This window comes from Artemia franciscana, chromosome 10 (genome assembly GCF_032884065.1).
Source record: "Artemia franciscana chromosome 10, ASM3288406v1, whole genome shotgun sequence".
In the NCBI taxonomy this organism is placed as follows: Eukaryota; Metazoa; Arthropoda; class Branchiopoda; order Anostraca; family Artemiidae; genus Artemia; species Artemia franciscana.
In genome coordinates this window covers 46,687,516-46,713,560 of record NC_088872.1, presented here as the reverse complement: position 1 = coordinate 46,713,560, position 26,045 = coordinate 46,687,516, and the positions used below count along the sequence as shown (strand labels likewise).

The 26,045-nt window shown below is 34.0% G+C and overlaps 1 protein-coding gene across 3 annotated transcripts; it reads left to right on the top strand.

The window, feature by feature from the left end:
- The first annotated feature begins 14 nt into the window (after positions 1-14).
- Positions 15-24,103, top strand: LOC136032271 (biogenesis of lysosome-related organelles complex 1 subunit 2-like). Of its 3 annotated transcripts, none has more exons than XM_065712528.1 (5): positions 15-153; positions 4,367-4,508; positions 6,889-7,019; positions 10,064-10,175; positions 23,954-24,103. In XM_065712528.1, the coding sequence occupies exons 2-5, from the start codon at positions 4,493-4,495 to the stop codon at positions 24,055-24,057; spliced, it is 363 nt and encodes a 120-aa protein (XP_065568600.1). In that variant the 5' UTR covers positions 15-153; positions 4,367-4,492; the 3' UTR covers positions 24,058-24,103. The 3 variants fall into 3 exon arrangements, with proteins under 3 accessions (XP_065568600.1, XP_065568598.1, XP_065568599.1); XM_065712526.1 differs by lacking the exon at positions 23,954-24,103 and adding an exon at positions 17,242-20,454; XM_065712527.1 differs by lacking the exon at positions 23,954-24,103 and adding an exon at positions 17,242-20,454 and having other exon boundaries at positions 38-114.
- Positions 24,104-26,045: the final 1,942 nt, after the last annotated feature.

Here is a 26,045-nt window from a genome sequence, read left to right as displayed (position 1 = left end):
TGTTTCATATTGGCATCTGTTAATTAGACCGTGTAAGGCAAAACATTCAAAAATCAGTAACGCTTGTTTGTATTTCGTTGAAGATAGCAGAAACGGCATAGGAAGTAAAAGACCGTAAATATAGACTGTTCAACATTTCATACGCTAAATGAGGTAGGCATAAGGATATTTGTAAAATTCTATTTGATTGACTTCTTGCCATCTCAGAAAGGGGTTAGGTTAGGAAAATGAACTTTCAGGGATGGGTCTATAGGTTAAAGTATCCCACCTCCACTCCTTCTCCCTCTAGAGGGCACTGACCTTCAAAAATTTTTGTGTTATAGAAGTGAAGACTTTCAAAATAGATCTTCTGCTTGAATGAAGTATAACAGAATTGTTTTCAGCTTCTCAACTTTGCTCAGTCCCAATTTATCAGGTTTTAAAGATAGGCTATGCAAATACATTTCCTAAATTTTAAAGAAAAAATATTGATATGGCTCAGAATTCTACTCAAATAACAGGTTTTGTCAACATTTCAGTAGGTAATTGACCTGTCATGTAGGCAAATTTTAGAGCTCTCTAGAGGGAGAAGGAGTGGAGGTAGTTGCTTCAAAATACCTTCCCAGGACATAATTTAGTCTGTAGATTTATCCCTGAAAGTTTCATTTTCCTAACCTAAACCCTTTCAGAGATAGTAAGAAGTCACTCAACAAGAATTTTACTGGAGATTACACTAGGCTTAGGCTAATTGGTGTATCTTTGATTCTCTTTCCAAAGATAATAATTTTTACTAGAAAATCCTGTTCAAAGCCTGGTAGGAGCCTAGAATTAGATTTATTGAGATGAAAATATACTAAGAAAACAAATTTTCAAACCCCTTTAACATGTAAATATATAGCCCAGATTATATAGGCTATTTGGTAAATATGAAACTGTTTATATAGGCTAATTGGCCTACAAATAAAGTGAACATACCACTTCATGCCATTTTTATGCCCCTTCTGAATATATTCCTAATAGGCCTAATCCCTTTTCTTTCAATTCCAATTTTAAGCCCTTTTATGATTCCTGACAATAATAATTTCTTTCTATAGGCTATCATTTAGAAATACGAACAGGTTAAAATATTTGTTTCAAACTTATTATTTCATTATAAATCCATTTTGTAAAAGTTGCTTAATTCACAAATATTGATTTGTCAATATTAAGTTGAATAAAAATAGATTCTAGACAATTCTACCATGTTTTCTTCTTATTCTGTTAGGCCACTAAAAAAAATGCCATTTCACCTAAGCTACATGTTGAAAAATATCAAAACTTATTTTTCATCATATCAATATAAAAGTAATTTTTTTATCCAACTTCATTGTGACAAATCAATGCTTGCAGATTATGTAGACAATAAAGTAAGAATTAATTTCTCAGTATGTTTCTTTTTCAATAGCCTCAAATCTTTGCTTCTACCTTAAACCTTTTAATTGACCCTAAAGCTTAGGGATCACCCAAGAGGGACAAGGGAGGCTGTAATCCCTAATAATGTATAAAATGTTATAATTTATTAAGTAAATCTAAAAACAATAATGGGAATGAAACTTGTTTATGTGTTTCAAGGTTCAAATTTTCTAATCATAAAATTAGAGTAGGTTGAATACACTAGTACATTTTAGGCCTACCTTAACTTTATATAAAATTAACAGCAACACTGCAAAAATTACAGTTGTCATTGTTCTATTTTTGTTTGATGTTATTAGGATAAGATAAATTTAAAAAAAAAAAAACATAAATAAAAACAATGGGTACTGGGTTCAGAGAATTGGCCATTAAGCTTTCACCTCTGGAAAGGTACATAAGCAGGACTGCCAACTTAATTATGAGACTTCTTTATGTGTTTATTGTGTAATGTGCAATATTTTTGGAATTATCCAAGTAGTGTCTTTGCTGAATGGTGACATCTCTTTGTTACCACTGGAAGAAAAATGTATTATTGAAGATTGATGGCAGGCCCAGGCCAGATTATAGAGACATCATTTCCATATATATTAAAAAGATGGGGATCTAGGATTGTGCTTTGGGGCACTCACTTCCAACTTCAGCTATGTTTTTCCTTCCTCACCAAATATTTCAACCATCTGTCTTTGATTCAACCATGGTAAAATTCTAGTTTAGGGGCTTCCGTCTACATTGAAATGTAGTTGAGTTGGGTGGATGAAACTTTAAGGAATGGATTCAGAGCTAAAAATGTACCCTAGAAAGGTTTCCCCAAGCTGCTATGTCTACCTGTTTGTTATTTTCAGGGTCTAGGGAATGCTATAAATGGCAGGTCAATACCCACTTAAACTCTAACAAAAAAAATATTTTTCCTTAATTTCAGTTTTCCATCCCACTTCCATTGGCTTTATTTTCTGAAAATGTGATTCCTGGTATTTCAGTAAAATTTTGATCCATGTCAGGTGTTTTTAGCTGAATTTAAAAATATTGAAAACCTTATAAAATGGGATTGAGCAAATATGTGAAGGATCAAAACACTTTTTTTGTGCCTCATTTGAGCAGAAGTTCTATTTTTTAAGATTTTACTTTTTGAAGTTCAGGTTCAGGTTCATTTTAATAATAAAATAAGTTACAAAATGTCCAGAACCTGGCTGAGAAGACAAATTTGTAATGCACAGGATTGAAAAAAACTTCTTTAAATAAATACAACATTCATACTTCACTACATGCAATTAAAACAAGTGTAATTAAACATATTCCCCTGTCAATTGCCTGGTCAACAACACCACCCATTAATGCGTCCAGCAAATAAATATAAAAATAAATAAAAGATACCAAGAGCCCTAGAGAATGCCTAGGTCCAGTATCATCAAAAACCAGATAAAATAGGAACAAACTTAACATCCCAAAGGCAACCCACACCAACCAACAACAATTCACTTATCACAAAATTTTTTTAATAAATCAACATAAATTTAAGTTTCTGTTTAGCTGTTTTAATTGATTTAGAAGCATCCAATTTAGACATGTAAATATTCCAATACTGAATGGGTTAAGGTAAACAAATGACGAAAGCATTAAATGACAATGAATAAGTGAATAATAAAGTGATCTCATTGCTTCAAAGGAAAGGGATGACCTGAGTATTTGCATTATCCCTATATTTCTCCCCAATTTCATCTGCAGATTATATATATGAGACTACCATGATAGATTAGAGTCAAGGAGGACTCTGAGGTATTACATAGTTGCTGCTCATCAAATCTTTATTTTAAATCACTTGATTTAATTAGTTGAAGCTCAGGAACTGCTGCGTTACAACACGAGAAAACAACAAATTCTCGTTTTATCAGCATTAAGAGCTAGGTAATTTGACTCAAGTGACAATAGAAGATGGTTGAAAGCTTCTTCTAATGCAAGTTTCAGACAGCTCACATCTTTCCCTGCAACAATACATGCAGTGTCATCCACAAATTGCAAATTTAAACCAAATATTCTCATTGAATTATCCAGGTTGTTCACATAAATTAAGAAAGTATAGGACTAAATATTGACCCTTGCAGGACACCAGCAGTTTTAGATTGACGAGTCATTTCAGATGAAACATCACCTCCATCAACATACTGAGAGCAGTCCTTAATATTAGATGCTATTAGGGATTTTGCTGGCCCTCTTATACTGTAATGATCCAACTTATGTATTAAAATATCATGAGATATTGAATCAAACGCTTTTTTAATGTTAAGAAAAATGGAAGCTGGAATTTCTCCACAGTCAAGAATATCATGGACATACTGTGTTAGTAATAGGATTGCATGATCGGTAGAGTGACATTTGCGAAAACCAAACTGAAGATGATTTATCATTTCAAAATGATCTAAAAAACACACTATTCTATTATACAGACAGTGTTCAATTATTTTAGAAAAAGCCAACAGGAGCAATATAGGCCTATAATTTGATGGATTTGTTTTCTCTCCTCCTTTGTAAAGAGCCAATATTCTTCAGTCTTTTAATGACAAAGGAAAAGTAAAAATAGATAAAATATTTAAAAGTATTTTGTTTTCTGTAAAGCATTTCAGTAAACTGTTAAGACTTATAGACAGTTGTCTTGCTTAGACCATTCCCAAGACTTATGATATGGCTAAAGAAGCAGCAGAGAACACATTGGAAAGTAATAAATATAAACTTCTATTATAATTTTCCTATTTTTTCCTTATTTTTCCTTGACAGCAATAGGTTTGAAAATTTTGCTAATTTTGATGAATATGATTAGCTAAAAGTCGTACATTGTTGAACTCAATTTTAAAACAGAATCCAAAAACCACTGAAATGTACAAACAAGATATATGTTCAATCAAGATGGTGTCTGGTATCTGAATGCAACTTGACTTTTCAGAATTAAGGGAACCAAAGTTACCATCAAGTAAGGGACATTGGTTTTCAAGGATCCAAAGAAGGTTTTTCAACTAAGAGATTGACATCAATCCTTTAGGTGTTATCATTTTATCCAATCTGTTAAAAAATGAGTGGTTTAAAAGGTTTGTTACTTTTTTTATTCTTTCTTTCCTTTTCTAATTGTGTGACTTTGAGTAGTTTTAAGCCATTTATTTGCTGATGCTCTTTATATCTCTTACATCTGTTATGTTTTCATTATTGTGTGTATTTTTATGCTTTAAATTTCTTACTGGATCTTGATAAACTTGAATTTGTACCATTTCATGTTTGAAAACATGATCTCTGAAAACAAAAAAAAACAAAAAACATTTTACAAATGCTCCTTGACTTGGAGAAAAACAAAGATCACATGATATCTTTCAGAATTTTACCTTAGTTTGTGGTTTGATAACTTCAGTAGCACCAGTTCACATAAACCTAGGAGGCAGGCCTGGTGGTCGATCCAGGAGGAACCCTCCTCCCAAGATTTTTCTGGTGCCCTCATTCTTTGTTTTTTTTTTTTTTTTTTAATCTGTTTTAGTATAAATTTGTCAATTGGGCCAGTCATTGGTGAATTTGTCATATTTCACCCCCCTCCCCCAAGATTCGCTCATTGGTGCCCTTGTCACATTGCGCTTTCTCCAAGATTTTGCTCTTGAACTTTCACTGGGTGGTCCATTTTTTTTTTTTTTAAAGCCTAGAAGGGGATGATCTTTTTCAATGATTAATTAAAAAACAAGTCTTTTTTACTGAAAATAAGAAGTGAAATAAAACTTAAAACAAACAGAAATTATTCAGTATATGAAAGGGGCTGTCTCCTCCTCAACGCCCTGCTCTTTACGATAAAGTTTGACTCTTTCTCCCAACTCTACTTTTTAAAACAATTCCTTACTGTATATTATGTTATTCCTTACTTTAGGTTGGAAAAAAAATGTTTTTTTTTTTTTTTTACTTAATAACAACCAAAGACTTAAGACAAACAATACCTTTGGTTTATTATCACATAAAAATCATGATTATGAAGCTGCTAAAGATAAAATCAAAAGCTAAGATTGGCCAGAAAACAACAAAAACAAATTATTGCTTACGTCGACCATTACTTAAGAAAATTCGAACTTTAGCGTAGAGAGCAAGGTATTGACGAGGGGAAGAACTTTCTCATATACGTAATATGTGGGGATTCGCCCCCTCGTCATTACCTCGTTCTTTACGCTAAAGTTCGATTTCTGTTCTGATTCTTTAAGAATGACCCCTGATTTACAAAGGCTGTTTGATCAGAATAACTAGCTCTTTTAAAGTTACTAAATATACTTTAGTATAAAGCGTTAGGTATTGACGTGGGGACGAATGCCCTCATATACGTAGTAATTTCTGTTCGTTTTGAGTTTTACTGTTACTCCTTACTTTCAGTTGAAAAAAACTTGTTTTTATTTAATTTCTGATTTTTTTTTAAATAATGCTGGTAAATATACTTACCAGTAACCAATACTACATGTAAACAATGGGCAAAGTTCATAACTTGCAGTCCTTCCCCTTGGGACTCTGGGGGATTAAGTCGTCCTCAAAGACATAATTATTAGGTTTTTACACAAAACCTGAGATAGCCAAAATGGCTATCTCAGAATTTTGATCTGGTGACTTTGTGGAAAAAACTGAACATTGGAGGGGGCCTATTTGTCCTCTAATTTTTTTAGTCATTTAAACAGGCCATTAGAACTTTGAATTTCCGTTCGAATGAGTCCTCTCGCGAAATCCTAGGACCAGTGGGTTGACACAATCACCTCTCGGGAAAACATACAAAAAAGAAATAAACAAGCATCCATGATCTTTCTTCTGGCAAAAATAGAAAATTCCACGTTTTTGCAGATGGAAGCTTGAGGCTTCTGCATCAGGGTTCTTGAATACGCTTAATCTGGAGGTATGATTTTCATTAATATTATATAACTTTAGTGGGTGTTTTCCCCTTTTTTCAAAAATAAGGAAAAAATTTTCAGGCTTGTAACTTTTGATGTGTAGTTTTTAAACTTGATCAAACTTAAAGATTTAAAATCAGCGTAAAAATCCGATTCTTTTGATGTATCTATTGGTATCAAAATTCCATTTTTAGAGTTTAAGTTACTCTTGAGCCTTGTTGCTCCTTACTTACAGTCTGTTACCACAAACTATTTGAAAATACCAGTTTTTTCAGTATCTAGAGAGCAATTTCTTGTTGTTTATAGTTGCACTTACATGAACCCTTGTTAAGGGTTATTCATTTGTCCTCTTGTTTGCTTGAGGTGCATCTGGCTTAGTTTTTAGTGTTGTTTCATGTATCTGAAAACATAACTTGGAATGCTTTATTTGTGGGGGCTCAAGGTTGACTGAGGTTTTTTTTTCATTTCTTGGTCATTTTCAACCTCATCTTTGAAATCTGTTTGTTTTTTAACATATTACCAAAAAATTTTATTTCGTTTCTTTATTTGTTTATTCATTTTTATTTCTTAGCGTCAACTTTGTCAACTAGCACAAGTAGCTTTGAAGCTGCCAATGCAAATGATCAGCAATTGAGTAAAATGGCAGTGGAGGCATTTGACAAAATTGAAAATTATCTTCAGGAAGAACTAGCGTTTTCTATTGTAAGTATAAGATATTAATAATGTGTCAGAATATTTGTGTACAATTTCTCACTGAGCACCGGGAGGGGGGATTGGCTGCACTGCAGGTGAGCCACATAATTTGGATGAGCAACAAAAACTTGCTCTGACACTGAAAATTATCTTCAGGAAGAACTAGCATTTTCTATTGTAAATATATCTTAATAATGTGTCAAAATATTTGTCTACAATTTCTCATTGAGCATCGGGGGCTTGGCTGCACTGCAGGTGAGCGCCAAATTTGGGATGAACAACAAAAACTTGCTCTGACATTGAAAATTATCTTCAGGAAGAACTAGCATTTTCCATTGCAAGTGTATCTTAATAATGTGTAAAATTATTTGTGTACAATTTCCCACTGAGCACCGGGGGGGGGGGATTGGCTGCACTGCAGGTGAGCCACATAATTTGGATGAGCAAACAAAAACTTGCTTTGACATTGAAAATTATCTTCAGGAAGAACTAGTATTTTCCATTGCAAGTGTATCTTAATAATGTGTAAAAATATTTGTGACAATTTCTTATTAAGCACCAGGGGCCTGGGTGCACTTCAGGTGAGCACCACAGTTTGGATTAGCAAGAAAAACTTGCTCTTATATTGGGAATCATCTTCAGGAAGAAATAGCGTTTTCTGATGTAAGTGTATCTTAATAACGTGTCATAATGTTTATGGCAATTTCTCTTTGAGCACCAAGGGGCTTGGCTGCACTGCAGATGAGCACCACAATTTAGATGCTTTTAATTAAAAGGTGGTAAGTCATTTTTAGTTACAAGAGAGGAAAAAAAAACTTTTCTGATATTGAAAATTATCTTCAGGAAAAACTAGCGTTTTTCATTATAAATGTGTCTCAACAGCGTGTCGAAAACTAATGTGCAATTCTTGATTCAGCATCAAGAGTATGGCTGCACTGCTGGTAAACATCACAGCTTGACTTCTGTAGTTTAAAAGGCGGATCTCATATTTTTTACTGCTCATAATGACCAGTTTTTTGGGCGGTAAACATTTATTTCAAGCTTCTAAAATACGAATAAAAACATTTTGATACTCAAAGCATCTTTTTCTTAACAGTTTGTTATTGGGAAAAAGTGATATGACACATTTTTAATAACTATTGGTGCCTAAGTGTCTGAAAACAAAATGAATTAATGTACCGATGATTGTATCAATCGACCAGCGTGTTCATTCTAGGGCAGGAGGGGAGGGATATGAATCTTAGTTTGACTCAAAATGTTACTCAACAACTTTGGATATCCATAGCCACATAATTTCTTGTTCTATTAGTATCTATAGTTTGTATTACTAGTATCTTTTGCTTTTAGTATCTATTAATATCTTGTTCTATTAGATATCCTTAGTTTCTTGTTCTATTAGTATCTATTTCTATTATTATTTGTTTGTATTATTAGTATCTGTCTCTATTACTATTCGTATTATCAGTATTGTTCTATTAGTATCCATAATCTTGTACTATTAGTATCTATTTCTATTATTATTAGTTTGTATTATTAGTATCTTGGTCTATCCATTCTTTTCTGTTCTGTTTATTCTTCTCACGTCATTTCACATTGGAATATATAGTACAATGATAAAGATGTAATGCAAAATAAGTGAATAAAGATAATAGGCTTTAGTTTTAAGATTAATTTCCCGCTTATAGACCCTTTGATGAAAATTTCATCGAAAATTTTAATTTTTCTACCTTTTTTTGGCCTCAATTGAACGATAAAGCAAACCCTCAGATTAGCAAATTCTCAGAAGAAAGAGATCACGGAAGATATCGAAGGAAAGAGATATTCTTTAAATAAGAAGGAAATTACCAGAATCGTTGAGCGCTGAGAATAAAATGGGTCACAATCGTTCTTAAAATAGTCGAAAAATCAATAATACTGTTTAAAAAAAGCAAGATATCTAGAATGTAAAAATTTGTTTTAAAAATTCTTCTTTTTTTATATTAACTTTAAAAATAAGCGACATTAGAAGATGTTATAGGGGCAAATGTATACCAATAGCCACAACTATTGACAACTTTTCATAGCATCCAGATAGTTTTTTCAGGCCAGAAAAAGTTAGTTTGCCAATTTTCAGAGAAAAAAAGTATCCTGCCGTTCTCAAGAAAATATAGATAAAGAAATTACAATAATAAATAAAATAAAAATAAATCAATCAAATAAATTATTGTTTGCTAAAAGAGAATAGATACAATATATATATATATATATATATATATATATATATATATATATATATATATATATATATATATATATATATATATATATATATATATATATATATATATATATATAATGAGGGGCATAAAGACATAAGACATAAAGCTTCGGTTACCTGGCGTACGACGTCGCTCGATTTCGACGGAGCTTGAGTTTACAGGGACAGCAAAATGTTATAGGGTTATGCTAAATTGAAATAATAATAATATTGATGATAAGTAATTAATATAATTTATATCATGTCTTAAGTTAACATAGCAAAAGAAGAAGTAAAGCTCTTAAATAATGACCGGTCAAACCTCTTAAGGGGTTTGATTGCAAAATACTTTTTTTTTGTCTTTATGATTTTTTTCCTATTTCTTTTCACTTTGTTTTCTTCTATAATAGTCTATTGTCACTTTCCTCTTTGTTTTTTGTGGTTAGATAACTAGAGTATGTTAGTTTATCATGCTCGTCACATACATCGTCTCCGCACCTGGACAGTCAGTAGAGCTGAGAGGGTTCTCAACACAAGGTAAGTCCAAGGACCTCGCTTTTGGGTTTGGTTTTCTCTTGTTGTTTTATGTAGCAGTCTAGATACTAAGGCCTCAGAAGCTAATCATCTGTATCAGGCTTCGATTTCTTGAAAAATATTGTCAGCCTCCCCCCTCCTCTACATAAGCTTTTGGCTGTTTATACCAATTTCGTTTCTTTTTTTGTATTCCTATATAGCCTAATTCTTTTGCTATGCTACTATTTTATTGATGTTTAATTTTTGTTTTTGTAATGGTCAACCTTTCATTTTATTTTTTTAGGAAGATTATAAGGTTGTTGAAACAATGAACAAAGTCACAACAGCCAAATATGCGGATCTTGTCAATCTGGCAACTGGTGTCAAAAAAACAATTGAGGATCTTAATGGAAAATGTAATTCTTTTTTCATACCAATTCCATGCAGGAATTTTATGATAGAATAGAATAGAATATATTTATTCACTACAATAGCGGAGCTAGCATTAGCGTCTCATGACAAAAATAATTTATACCTTCAAAAACACTCACAGGAGAATTTAAACAAACATTATATTAATCAAACATCAAATATTATTTGTTATTGTATAGATTCAAAGGTGAAATAGTAGACTACGTATTATAGGAAAAATTATATAGAAGTATTGCATATATTTGTTCCTATAATAATATATTTGTATACCTGTTTTCCATAAATAGCTCGTATGATAATAAAAAATAAAAACAAAATTAAAGAACTATAGACAAGTGGAAAATGAAATTTGATCAAATTGGTTAAGTAGAAACTTACTCTATACGTCTTACGGTAAGTAAGGCGTATATTGTATTAAAAAAGGCTTTGAATGGTATATTCACTTTATTGATAACTCAATAATACGAACTGTGATACATTTACCAATATCAGAAGAAAATTGACATAGTAGTTTGGCAATGCTTTTTATAGCATGTTTTCGGCCCTGAATTTATCACTGAAAGTTTAATTTTCCTAGCCTTAGTCCTTTCCAAGATGGCCAAAAGTAGCTTGTCCAGAATTTTACTGATTTTGTTTTTTTACTGAGAATCTAGATCGTATGTTTTCTTCTGTCTTAACTACCATAGCAAATACCAGTGTATCAAGCATGAATGAATGTTTGTTTATCTTTAAATGCTATTAAGCACTAGAATTCTAGATGAAAGAATTTTCGCAATTTTGGAAAATAGGCTAGTTGATTTAGGTGAAAGAAATGGTATGAATGCACAGTTATGGCTTGTAAGAAGGAAACATGTTAAGAAAACAATTCTTACTTCACAATATACAGAAAAATTGTGGAAAATTACCGGTTTAAGTCCACAAACTTACCGGTAATTTTCTAAAACCATATACGAAAACCATTACGAAAAATTAATTGAATTGAGTTTAGTGAGAAAGATCTCTATAAACAGTTGTGCAGTTTCGGCAGTAGAAGGTCCTAAACTAAAAAATAAAAACATTGAAAAAAAAATCTGGTTGAAAATCAGCAAAAAAAGAGCTAAGATCATATGGCACCAAACAATATAAGAAGGTATAGCTTTTACTTTGAAGGTCTAGTTCAGTGGCGGTTTTAAGGGGGGATAGAGGGGCCACTTGCTATATGCTGACTTTATGCTATCACCTATATGCTGAACAAAATGGCTATCTCAAAATTTTTGGTCGGACGATTTTGGGAAAAAATGGGTGGGCGAGGGGGCCTTGTTACCCTCCAATTTTTTGGTCACTTAAAAAGTGCAATAAAACTTCTAATTTTCGATAAATGAGCCCTCTCCCGATATTTTAGCACCACTGGTTCGATACGATCACCCCGGGGGAAAAAACAAACCAAAAATCTTCTGGCAAAAAATACAAATTCCATATTTTTGCAGATAGGAGCTTGCAACCTTAACAGTATGGTTCTGATAATAGGACAAGGTCCTATTATATAGTATCAGATGTTTCATTTTATTTATGTTTTACAAGCCCTCATTTGGTTTTTGCCCTAAAATAAGGAGGCAATAAATAAAATAGTATCTTTTTAAATAATTTTATGCCACGATGCAACCAAGCAAAAGAATGTCTTTTTTTTCTCTACATTATTTTTTTTGTGTTAGTGTAACTTTCTGAAACTAGGGGAGACACTTCCACTGTCTATTTTTCGGGGGGAGTAGCTAATAATAAAAAAACACTGAACAAAAAATGTCCACAAACTTGGTATAATGTGATTTCAGCTCCCCCAGGGTATATCCTTGTCCTAAGTAGGACCCTATAGTATAATCTGATAATGCGATTTTCATTACGATTTTATGACTCTTAATGGGTTTTTCATTATTTTTTGAAAATAAGGCAAATATTCTCAGGCTCGTAACCTTTGACGGTAAGACTAAACTCAATTGAACTTATTTATTTGAAATCAGAATAAAAATCAGGTTCTTTTGACATATCCATTGGTGTCAAAATTCTGTTTTTTAGAGTTTTGATTATTATTGAGACGGGTCGCTCCTTTCTTAGAGTTTGTTACCACGAACTATTTGATTTCAAATTTATAAAATGCATTAATTTTAATGTAACTCATCAAAACCTATAAGTCTAAGAAAATTTGCTTGGCTTTTGAAAAGGGGATTAAACACCCCCAAAATGCAACCGATCATGGTGAAAATCCCACCTTCAGATTCACCATATAAAAGAATCCTACAGCAGAGGTAACAAGCTTCTATCTACAAAAATATGGAATTTTCTATTTTTTTCCAGAAGAAGGATTGAAGATTATTTTTTTTCCCAGAGGTGATCGTATCGAGCCGATGGTCTTAGAAGATCAAGGGAGGGCTTCTTTGAGCTGTGATTAAAAATCTCTGACAAAAAAAATATGCTTTGGGAAAGTGGTGTTTTCTGCCATTTCAGAGCACCAAAATAAAGTTTTGCCCAGAAGAGGACCAAGTTGATATCGATTGAAGATCCTGAGATAAACTATCAGTTTAAAAGCATCCAAAAACCATAGATAGAGCTTTTCAGTTGCAGAGGAAGTAATATAATGTGAAGGTGCACTCGTTCCTAAAAAGTCACGTAGTTTATACTTAGTCAATAGTCCATGCGTAGTCCAGTGACTGATGGGGATATCACATTTTCAATTGAAACGAAAGTGATTCAAAGATTTATGATCAGTCATGTCCACAGGATTTATAAGCGAGTGGGAGACAGAAATTTCTAATTAATAATGTTTTTAATTAAAGACGAGCAAAGATTAATTAAAAAATAACTAAGTTTTACTCAGGGAAGTCGGAATCGGATGTATCGATATTAGATTTAGCTAACTTGATTCACCTGATTTTTTCATTAAATTATGTTCAATATATGTAATTGCGTATCTGCTACAATGAAGGAGGGGTGATGGGTCATTGTTTAGGCGTAGAGCATATCTAAAAGAGTGCATTTCAATACTTAAATTGTCTATCTCTCCGCGAGCCTTCCGATAAATACAGAAAGGAGTGGGAGAGGGGGGGATGAATAGATCTTTCTTCGTCCTTCATTTGAATTAAGCTTGAATTAGGTGTTTTGGTGTGATATCTCCCTTCCTTTTGCAGAAAGATATTTTCGTATCATAGTTAGGTCTGGGCATGTTTCGGAAAACGATTAGGAATTAAATTTGGAAAACAAGATTTTTTAATTGCAACTGCGGAGCAAAATTTAAACTCTGGTAAAAAAAACACAAAAAAACAAGGCTATGAAATAAACAAAAGAAGAATAAGCAAATAAAAAGAAGAAAGTGATATGAATAAAATTTAAGTTTGAGGCACTCCAAGGAAAGTTATACTTATTAGTGAAATGATTTAATGATTTAACGTCATGATGAAAAATAAATAAAAAGATAAAAAAGAAGAATTAAATGAAATAAATATTTTAGGTTCTCCCAGGCAAAACTTAATTCATACTCGTATTACTTCATACTCGTATATCAGAAAAAACTGATAAAAAGTAGCCGTGATGAAAAACAAATAAAAAGACTTACAAGAATACCGAAAATTTTCAGTACTGGAAGGAAAATCATGCTATAAACTTTAATATCGTAACGAACCTAGATTAAGTAAAACAGAAAACTGTTTGATTGAACAAAACCCTGATGGAAACAAAATAAAAACAATAATCAAATGTAAGAGAAGAAAGAAATGAGAATAAAATGAAAATTTGAGGTGCTTTAAGGATACTCGTACTTTACACTTTAGTACCATAGTGAATTTAGTCCATAGGGGATTTAGTTGGAGCATTTAGTTTTCCTTAGTTTTTAGTTTTCCCTAAGTCAGACATTTCAAATAGGCTACAAGGATCAAAACCAGGAATTTTACTCTGTAGGCATTGTTGTGTTTGACTTCTTTTTTGTGTTTATGTCTTATTTTTTGAAGTTACTCTACTCTAGGATACTAAAATAGAAACCTCCATTGAGTGTAATTACCATTGAGTGGTAATTTCTGTTTTCATAAACCAAAGTGTCAAGCTATTGATTAACCTTAATCCTTGATAGAAAGGTAGCGTCTACATTTCCTGACGCAGTAGCGTCTTGAAATGTACTTTTCAGTATATTAGAGATAAATGATTGTTAACACTGTTCCAAATAATACACATTATGATAGGTTATTTCATTAAATTACTCTTTGATTGTAATACTCGTTAAAATATTGATATATTATATATATTTTATTTTAAATAAATATTATCAATGAATAAGTTAAATTATAAATAAATATTAATGCACATTAAAATATTTCATTAAACTACTCCTTGAAATACAAGTCTTGCACTTAGTTAATTTTGACTTAGAAATAAGAGTTTTATCTTCTTAAACCGAAAATTTACAATTGTTTTCCTAAAGTACTATGGACAAAGAAAAGGAAATTTGGAAAGTTTATTACTTAAGTGGAAGTTTGTGGAACAACATTTTTTTTTTTTTTTTTTTTTTTTTTTTTTAGCAGTCTCTCTTAAGCATTTGTGACAAAATTCGAATTCTAGCATAAATAGGGTTGAGGAAAGGACAGCCTCTCTAATATCGTTTTAAGTTTTAATGTTGCTCGTTACTTTCAGTTGAAAAGTCTTGTTGTTTTTCACTTAGTTTCAGACTGTTTTTCATATCATGCCAAGAATCCCTCCCTCCCCCTGAAATATAGTTCATATTTCTCGATAACAAATACTATACGTAAGCTATAGGTGAATTGTATGACTTATAGCCCTTTCCCCAGGGGTTGTGGGGGTTCATGTCACCTTCAAAGGCAAAGTTACTGGATATTTCATCTATGCTGAACAAGATGGCTCTCTCACAATCTTGATTTGATGTCCTTGGAGAAAAAGGGGCATGTGAAAGAAGAGCTAGTTGCCCTCCAATCTCTTAGGCTACATAGAAAGGACACTAGATCTTTTGATTTTGGTTCGAATGAGCCCTTTCCCGATCTCATAGGACCATTCTTTCGACATATCCTGCCTGGGGAAAAAACACAAATAAATTCGTATCTTCATTCTGGCAAAAAAACACATAATTCAACTTTTGTGTAGATATGAGCGTGAAACCTCTGCAGTGCGGTTATCTTATAGGCTTAATCCGATGCTGTGATTTTCATTATGATCACTTAAATTTTTGAAAGTTTTTATTCCCTTTTTTGAAAACAACACAAAGTTTCTCAGACTCGTTGCTTTTGATGGGTAACATTGATTTTAATAAGCTTAAAATTTTTAGAGTTTTTGTGCATAAATTATTAACCAAATTCCTTGCTACCATGAGCTGTTTGATAATGTAAACTTAGCTTCAAGGCGCTTAAATCTCTTCAATCTTGCTAAAGGTATTTCCAAAGCAACGCCATCTACGCTTAGTCATTTTTTCATATTGACCCTTTAGAAATGCTAAAATACCAAATATACTCATTTCTTCACTAAAAATACCACCTAAAATATTTTTTTTTAATGAAGTAAGTTTTTAGTGAAGTAAAGTGAAGAAAATTTTCGTGAAGTGAAGTAAAAGTAAAGGAGTTGCTATTAGGAAAAAAGTCTCTTCCGGACATCTGCTTTGTTTTTCGAGATGTTCTTTTAAGTCTTGTAAGCCCACTATTATATGTATAATTTTTTTTTTAATTTAAGACTCACTTCAAGAGAAAAGGTAAATATCACAAATGAAAAATTCTAGTGCTCTTTTCAAGTGACCAAAAAGATTAGAATGCAACTAGTCTCCCTCCTATATCCCTTTTTCCCTAAAATTGTTGGATAAAAATTTTGAAATAGCCATTTTGTTCACCATTCGTTGAAGGTTCCTAACTATTATAGTTTCATATTTACTTCATTTACTTTACCTCACTAAAAATATCCTCCTTTTCTTTGAGCAGATGAAAGGCTTTAAGATGTAGCCCTGCATAAAGGTAGACCTGTGCACACTTATGACGATAAACCTGGAGAGTTTATTTAATTTCTACTTGTAATCTGACTTTGCTCTATTGTTATGTTGGATCAATGTAGGCACGTACATAGAAGTTTGGTGGGGTAGAGGGGGTAATAATAAAACACACTGTAGTCGTAGTTTGAATAAAAAGTCCCAAAAATATGGGATTTTGCGGAGGGGGGTTGACCCCGAGGTCTTCTCCCACTGGGTGCCTCCCTAGAGCTAGAGCTGATGATTAACAGATTTAATAAAACTATAAATAATTGAAAAAAGTCAATGGAGCTTTTACCATTTACTTTGTGACTATTTATCAATGGGAGGCTAAGGGCCTTCCTTTTCTATTTTGTTTATTTACGTCGACATTAATCAGTTTCATTTCCCCTTAGTTTTTCGGAAGAAAAGATTTTTCCTCAAGTTTTTTTTTTTTTTGTCCAATGTTTGGCAACCTGATAATCTTTACTTTGAGTCAGTTATAAATAATATAGCAACATCATTGTGCAGACGCGATAATTTTTTTAAACTGCCATTGCGTGCATATGGAGTATATTTTTAGCCGATTTTTCACCCAGGTTTCTTTGTTTTAAATTTCGCTCTAGCTACTGCCAAAAATTGCGTAAGGGCATATGAAGGTCTTTTGTGTTAAGTTTGGATTTTCACTGATCTTAGGACATATATGGTTGTGGTTTCTACTTTTCTAATCCAAAAATCAGATGCCATTTTAATGTCCTTGGTGCTTATAACCAAAACCACGGTTTTAGTGGCTTATGGTATTTCAGCTCGTGCGTTCAATAAAATTAGATTGCGCCATGAAAAGGGCTGATATTTACATGTTTATGAAACCTAATCGCGTTAATACTTTCAAGGTGTCTTAACAAATATATGTATGTATTTATTTATCTATAACCAACTTATATATAAAGATAAATAGTGGAGTAAGCACAAACGAAAATCAACAATAACATTACACAGAAAAAACAATAAATCACCAAAAACAATTAAACAACAATAACATTAATGAAGATTTGCAAGGGAAAACTTCTGATTGGTCTTCTATTTTTCAGATCGTGACCTGGAACCGTACCTTAATCAGCTTAATTCTATTGAAGAAAGTGTAGATAAGTTAGAAAAGGCTGCCAAACATCTTGAAACCTATTCGAAACAACTAGAAAATAAATTTAAATCTTTAGAAAAGAGATAATATTTGCGACTAATATGATGTGCCAGCAGATAGAGATCTCAAAAAAGTAATTCGATTATTCATGATATTTTTTTTTGTTGTTTTTATATGTAAATAATTTGAAGTGTGAAGTGGAAGTTTCGTGTTCATGCCGACTTGGATTTTTTTAAGAAGAAACTTAAGGTTTTGCTATTACTTTGTTTAATGTAAAATGAAAAATTCTGTTGATTGATAGTATATAGTTTTGAGCCATCTATCGCCAAGGCCCTTAGTTTTTTTTTAGAATTACGATTGATTTTGTTACCAATTTTGCAATAAAAATTGAGGGGAGGGGAGCTATAGTCGACATCACAAATATAAACAGCTGCTAAGTTGTTTTCTGTTGCAATTATAATTTATAGGTCATTTTAAAAAGAAAGAATGTTTCAAATAAGAAAAACAAGCTCTGAGGAAAAAATTGGACTGTTTCGGTTCAAGACCAAGAGTCTGAGGTTAGGCACTTATTGAAAGAGGAGGCGATCCTTAGGGCCCAAGAAACTGTAATTTTTATGGCACTTGGTATTAACCAAGTGACATAGAGCAATCGCAAATTCTGTCGGTCTGTCTGTCCCGGTTTTGCTACTTTAGGCACTTTCAGGTATGCTAAGACGATGAAATTTGGCAGGTGTATCAGGGACTGGACCAGGTTAAATTAGAAATACTCGTTTTCGCGATTTGACCATCTGGGGGAGAGTGGGGGGTAAGTTAATTTGGAAAAATTAAGTATTTTTAACTTACGAACGGGTGATGGGATCTTAATGAAATTTTATGTTTGGAAGGATATCGTGTGTCAGGGCTCTTATTTTAAATCCCGACCAGATCTGCTGAAATTGGGGGGAGTTGGGATCTTAATGAAATTTTATGTTTGGAAGGATATCGTGTGTCAGGGCTCTTATTTTAAATCCCGACCAGATATGCTGAAATTGGGGGGAGTTGGGGGGCCCTAAAATCTTAGAAAATGCTTAGAATGGAGGGATTGGAACGAAACTTGGTGAAAAAATAAGCAGAAGTCCTAGATACGTGATTGAAATAACCGGAACGGATCTGCTCTCTTTGGGGGAGTTGGACGAGGAGGGTTAATTCTGGAAAATTAACAGAAATTATGTATTTTTAACTTACAAAGGGGTGATTGGATCGTGTCTCAGAGCTCTTATTTTAAATCCTAACCGGATTCGGTGAAGGGGAAGTTGGGGGGGCAGAACCTAAAATCTGGGAAAGCGCTTAGAATGGAGGGATCGGGATGAAACTTGGCGGGAAAAATAAGCACAAGTCCTGGATACGGGATTGACATAACCGGAACGGATCTGCTCTCTTTGGGGGAGTTGGGGGAGGGTTGATTCTAAAAAAATAGAAAAAATGAGGTATTTGTGAATTGCGAAAGAGTGATCGTATCTTAATGAAATTTCATATTTAGAAGGACCTCGAAACTTAGATCTTTTATTTTAAATCCCGACCGGATGCAGTTTCATTAGGGGGGGGGGGAAATCTTGGAAAACGCTTAAAGCGGAGAGATCAGGATGAAACTTGGTGGAAAGAATAAGCACAAGTCGAAGATAGGTGACTGACATAACCGGATCTGCTCTCTGTGGTAGAATTGGAGGGGGGAGTAATTCGGAAAAATAAGAAAAAATGAGGTATTTGTAACCTACAAACGGGTGATCAGATCTTAATGAAATTTGATATCTAGAAGGATCTTGTGCATTAGAAACCTCGTTTTAAATCTCGACCAGATCCGGTGACATTGAAGGGAGTTGAAGGGGGAAACCGAAATTCTTGGAAAACTTGAAAATCGTGGTATCTTACGAATGAGTGATCGGATCTTAATGAAACTTGATATATAGAAGAATCTTATGTCTCAGATGCTTCATTTTCGATTCGAATTGGATCCGGGGACATAGAGGGTTGGAGAGGGTAAACAGAAATCTTGGAAAATCTTCAGAGTGGAGAGATCGGGATAAAACTTGACGGGAAGAATAAGCACAAGTTATAGATACGAGATTGACATAATTAGTGCGGATCCGTTCTCTTTGAGGGAGCTGAGGGTTGTTAATTTGGGAAAACTGAGGTATTTTTAACTTAAGAGCGGGTGACCGGATCTTAATTAAATTGATATTTAGAAGGAACTCATGGCTCAGAGGTCTTATTTCAAATCTCGATCAGATCTTTTGACATTGGGGGGAGTCGGAGGGGGAAACAGGAAATCTTGGAAAACGCTTATAAATGTCGTATATACGTGATTGATGTAACCGGACTGGATCCGCTCTCTTTGGTGGGGTTCAGTGCTTTGGCGAGTTTCGTGCTTCTGGACGGGCTAGGACGATGAAAATTGGTAGGCGTTTGAGGGAGCTGCACAAATTGACTTGATAAAGTCGTTTACCCCGATTCGACCATCTGGGGAAGCTGAAGAGAGAGGAAAAATTAGAAAAGTTGTGGTATTTTTAAATTACGAGTGGGTGATCGGATCTTTATGAATTTTAATATTTAGAAGGACTTCGTGACTCAGAGCTCTTATTTTAAATCCCGACCGGCATTAAGCCTCTGATTTTCCTTTTAAAGCAATCTATTGATTCTTAGAATTTTGCTAGAGCTCATACCATATGAGCTCTTGGCTCTTGACTCTTTCGACCTCGTCACAAGTGCCGTATGAGCTCTTAGCTCTTGTCTCGGACCAAACGCTGAACCAAACTTCAACGCAGGTTTGAGAAAAGATTTTCTTTTCCTGAAATTTTGTACATCAGAGTTTAAGCTTTCTACATTATTAGGGAGGGGTAAATGATACGACAGTGCTTCGTAATTGGCATATTTTCGGAAGAAGTAGAATATGTTCCAAATACAAGTCACTGAATGATGAATAGGATTGACATTTGCTAAGTTTGAACCAAAAATCTTCCATTATTATATCAGAAAAAGAAAAGAAGGAATAAGAACAAAAAAAAAGAAAACCCAGGAGGAAGAAAGAATCAATCAAAGCATATGGCGAATCAAGAATATTTAATTTTGCTAAATAAGAAAAGGAAGGTTGGAAAAAAGGTAAAATGCAGACTCCAGGTACTAACAAAACAGGAAAATTTAATAATTTTTTTAAAAATCTAGGCACAAAGCTGGGTAAAACTTTCGAAAAATTTGAAAGTAACGAAACAAAGGGAAGGGAGGACATTTACACTCGAAACGTCTTCATAATTTATGTCTAAGAGATTTTTACCTTCCTTTTTTATTCCTTTCTCTCACAGAACCGTGTTCCTTAGGACAAAGGCCATCTAAATAATTCATATAAAGGGGGACTGGACGTAACACTGCTGTATTCCTGGTTTAACTCTAAACCGGCTGCTAACCTCACTGCCTACCTTAACCGCAGCAGTGTTATTCTCGTACAAAATAGTAATCACTTTGTTGTACTTATCTGTTGCGTAATGCAAGGATATCACCTTCAGTAAGCTCTTTTATTTCTGGAATCAAATATCTGTTCGTAATTTATAAAATAGGGGACTGAAGGGGTCTGTTGATTCAGGTACTTCTTCATTATTAATCAGAGAGTGAGAATTTGGTCGATGTATCTTCTCCCCTTCCAAAATCACACTGTTGTTAACTTAAAACTTAGATCTACAGCGTTTCCTAGTATTATCGTGTCAAGTAATTTTCTCCCTGCAGAAACCACGCTAATACTTTTATAATTACTACCTTTCTAATAAAGAGGTTTACTTAAAGTTTTCCTACAATCACTAGCTACATCACCTTTTTCAAGCATGATATTCATGATCTTCAGTAATTCATATATAACTTTGCAACCAAAGTTCAATTATCATTTGCCTTATTATCAGCGCCTGATGCACTATTATTTTTTAATCTCTTTATCACTTTCTCTACTCCACCTCAAACTGTCAAAATATTGGATTATTTTCTATATCATTTCTACAATTTACTATGGTTTAACACATTCTGTCTGATCGCTCTTTAACACTTTCTATACATCAATTAAGGCCCAGTTCCTGTTAACTGGGATGAGTCCAGATTGACTAATTCGACTCAGTTTCTGAACATAGCAATATAATATCTTACTATTATGTAGTTTGGCCGCATCTTCCTGATCCTCACCAATTTTGTCCAGGGTCTCCAAAACAAATTTCCTTAATTCATGCTATAAAGCCTTCACCTCTTCACTTACTGTCCTCTTAATCTGATATTATCTATCGCTCAAAAACTTCTCTTACGAACCTCTCCTCTTTTCTGCCGAGCTTAAACCATTTGCGCTAATATTCCTAGCTGTGTTCTAACTCTCTTCTCTAAACCACCTTTTGCTAATTCGCATTCCTAAAATTAATCCATTCTTCCTGGAGTCTATCAATATCATAGCTTCCTGGCAGGTAGTTACTCTTCCCAAATTTCAGCTTCAAATGAACCCTAGACATTGCTAGATGGTCATCTCTACTCTATTTTAAGCATCAATAACAGCACTTCTATACACCCCAGCATCTTGTTTGTATCCTGGCGGCCTTCGATTTACAATAAAATAATCAGTAAAATCGATTGTCTTACCATCAAGTTGGTACCATGTTAATTTACGGCAATTCTATGACCAAACACCGTATTGGTAATAACTAGATTGTTATGCCTACAAAATTGCAGTAGTGAACAGTCGCTGATACTTTCTTTCCTATAGTAGATTTTTCTGGGCTAAGATACTATTTATCCCTATTTTCTACCAGCTTATGCGTTAAAATACTCTCATAAAGATATTGCATTTTGCAGCCATTTTATGATTTAGTCATAAAATGTACAACCACAGTTCTATTGTTAATACGCTCCCTAAGACTTATAAAGCTTCCTTATTCATCATGAGTGCAACTCCTTGCCTATGTACCTTATGCTTGCTATCTGAACAAATCTGAACAAATACTTTGCATGTCACTTAATTTTATCTTTCTTAAATATGGGAGAAAAGTTTCTGATGCTCCGAATAAGTCCAGTTTGAAACATCCAAATTCGTCTGTCAGAATGTCAACGTTTTTTTTTGTTTTTTTTTTTCAACGTTATAGGCTACCGTTCAAGTCATAAATTTTTATAGTTTTTGTCATTAAAATTCTTATGGTCCTAAGAAAAGCAAGGTTCCCATCAGTGCAGGTCTAGTCTACACACTTTTTGTCAAGCCTACACAGTGCTTAAGACGGTTTAGAAGCAGACAACAAGAATCCCCTAGGACCTCTAGCTGAATTAAGGCTTGGTGCAATCCTGGGACCACCTTGGTCACTGCATGGTTTTTCACACTTGGTGAGTGTCTTTTATCAAATTGGGTCGATGTCATGAACAAGCCATCTCAAGGTAAGTACCTCCGACTTATTTTATGTTCAGGCTTACCAATATTATGTTACAATAGGAATGGGGACAGCCCAGAATAAATGTCATATCTAGGAAGAGTAAAAAAAAAACAACACCAAAAGAAGCAAAACCTTGAAGAATTAACCATAGATCAAAGTCCAGTGCTATTTTGTGTCGTACACTAGGCTATAGTTTCTTTGAAGGGCGCCACTCCTCAAAGTCACCCTGCAGCGCTTTCTGCAGTCACGGCTCTGGTTAGAAAAGCTCATGAAAGATCTACCCTGAGGCCACGCAGGTAGAGTTTCCCTCCCAGATATAGGGACGAAGGAAGGAGGCTATGTTAGATCAGTGACCCCAAATATCTTATGGCAAATTAACAGCTCTAGCCTTTTATGCTCAGTTTGTCCTCTTGGACAGGCTGGAAGTTTTTTCTATTAACTAGGTCCGATTTTTTTTTATGCCAAGGAAGATATCATTTGAAAAGTAACTTTTAGAAGAAAAAGGGGTGTTTTTCTAAAAATTTTATAGTAATGATGTTAGTAAAAATAAAAAGAATACGGCAATAGACTTTACAGCCCCTACCGCCAGTGCTGATCTCCATTACTTGGCCCTTCAGCCAGGAAGTGCAATGGGGGGCTGGGGGCCAACCATCCTGTGCTTTCCCACACCCCTCCTGTTTACCTTCCTCAGATTTCTTCAGGTACCCATTTAGAGCTGGGTCGACTCTGGCTAAGCTTACAGAGTCACGCCACTGACCCCCGTCCCAAACTAAATAATTGAATACGCTGGGATTCGAACCCTCGCCCTCTTAGACAAATGATCCTGAATCCAGTGCCTCAATCCACTCGGCCAGGACGGCCGAATGATGTTAGTTGCTATATAAAATAAAATTTTCAGATAACGGTATTTCTATGGGTGAAGGATCTTCACACAAATCTTATCTTTATAAATTCATTTCTTTCTGTGAATGCGATATTCCGCCTATAGAATTTCCATGAGATAGCTATATTGTTCCCTAGATTGCTAATTGGTCTAGCCTACTTTAATTTTTCATCAAAATTCATCACTACTTATATATTGCATTATTTAATTATTGCATTTAAATTGCCTTTTGATACAGATTCCTAGATTTGTTCTATTGAGTGCTAAGCTTTGAGGTTTGAATCTTAGCTGCTTATCATGCAAATGTCATGTGTTTAAGCTACTTTTAATGGTAATTGTGCAAATATATTCATGCATTATAGCAATGGGAAAAGATGCTGAAACCGTTGAAGCTGCAGAAGTTCTCGCAGTACACCGGCTAAAGACGGAGCATTTAAGTTCAAGGCAGTCTGTTATAACGGTGTGAAGCAAATAAATGACAATACCCATAATAATCGTGAAGTTTGGCAATGCTGCTTAGTTTGTTAAACAGCTGATCTGTTTTCATTACGTTACATACTGCTTAAAGTAAAAGTATTCTACATATTATATTTAGAGTTTCTATTTCTGCACCAAATGAGACTAGTATCTTACTAAACTCAAGGTCAATCATTAGGGGTAGCGAAAGACATAGCACTTCTATGGTAAATTTCCCGATTATTCTTGTTTTTTTTTCGTTTTCAAGAAGATATTTCACTACCCCAAAATTATTTTTCTAAGAAAATATTGCTTCATGTAAAAGTCTTAGCTTTCCTAAGCTCGGGGAATATATTTTGCACCGAATGAATCATACTACGTTCTGGTATTACAATGGAACTGGTGGGGTGAGCAACAGGTAATAGCAGCAGATAAAGAAAAGTGGCAGGTAAGGAGCAACGTTAAATCTTATGGTGAATAGAAATCATTCCGTGCATGAGTGGAGCTACCTCTTTCTTAACCCTAGGTTTTTAAGCTAAATTCTTGAAGCTCTTTATAAACTTCTGATTTAAACTCAAAGGTTCCTACGTTTGAGCAGTGATTCCTGAAGAATTGTGAAAAAATTCAAACTTGAGCGTAAAGAGCGAGGATTGAGGTAGGGGTAGCCCCCCTTGTATACGGAATAATTTCTATTCGTTGTAATTTTATTTTTGCTCCTTGCTTTCAGCTGAAAAATTGAAAAATTGTTTGCTTTTTTTAATTTTTCTCAAATCATTCCAAGAATCCCTTCCCGCTACAGTAAGATTTTCCTTGGAAAATTCTCTGTAGAAAATTCTCTCCATAAAAATATCCCAGCAGAATATTCGAAAAAATATATGTATTTATCCCAATGACAAACTCTATGTTAACAATGGGTAAACTGTGTAAATTAGATCCCTTTCCCCAGGGGTTTTGGGGTCGTGTCATCCCCAAAGGCATATTTATTGGACCTTTCAACTATGCTGAAGAAAATGGTCTTCTCAAAATTTTGACCAGGTGTATTTGGGAAGGGCGTAAAAAAGAGTTTGGGAGGGAGGTTGGTTGAACTCCAATAACTTTTAACCTTTAAAAATAGCACAGAAACTTTCAATTTCTAATCAAATGAGCCTTTTCCGAAGTTTCTGCGACAACTTCCGTGTGAGGTGGCTTGGTGAAAAGAAAAAATAAATAATGAATAGAGCCCGCTTCGCTCTATACTTAGGTAGCGCTATTGCGCTCCTTTGAATAGACAATATTTATAGCAAGCCGTAAACATCGTTGCTTATGTAATATGTCCTGATTCAAAACTTGGAGGGTGGGGTAAAGGAAAATACTTTATAATTTATTTCCATTTAGATATCTAGCCGAAGGAGTTGATGGAGACCGAAAATAATGGAATGAGTAATAAGTGTCATAGTATTTTTTTTTCGAGTCCGTGCCGAGTCAGGTCTCTGCAATGGGTGGGGGTCTGTAAATTGTCGCCATCATAATACAGACTAGAACCGGTTGTCAGATTAATCAAACTTAGGGGGAATCAAGAGTGACCCTACTCGGTCTTCTGGGCGTCAGGGCACAATATCTTTTCTGAAGAGCGAGGGAAGAGGATTCCTGAACTTAAATAATCAGGAAATAGAATGGAAAAGGCAGAATGGTGCGCATGGATTTTTTTTTGGGGGGGGAGAGTAATACAAGATAAAATATGTTTATTTTTTAATAAAAAGTGCCTAAGGATACAGAAATTTTAGGATTCTGTTTGTCCAATCCCTCCCCCCAAAAAAACTCGGTTGTCAGTAGTGACGCTATAATGCTTCCTATGGTGTCTATAGAGGATATTATTGGAACAACTATCCCCTCAAGACGTTATTACGCGCACCTGGGTTTTACGCAATACTATAGTACACCTGTAATGGTATAGTACACCTGTTTGTTAAGTAATAGGGAATATTTTTTTTTACTTCTTAAAATGTTTTCTTCGAGATT

Bases quoted from the DNA above. Each gene is read 5' to 3' on its own strand.
- LOC136032271 (XM_065712526.1), top strand. The intron at 7,020-10,063 runs GTAAGTATAAGA...TTATTTTTTTAG, and splicing joins AAGAACTAGCGTTTTCTATT to GAAGATTATAAGGTTGTTGA. The intron at 10,176-17,241 runs GTAATTCTTTTT...TCTATTTTTCAG, and splicing joins TGAGGATCTTAATGGAAAAT to ATCGTGACCTGGAACCGTAC.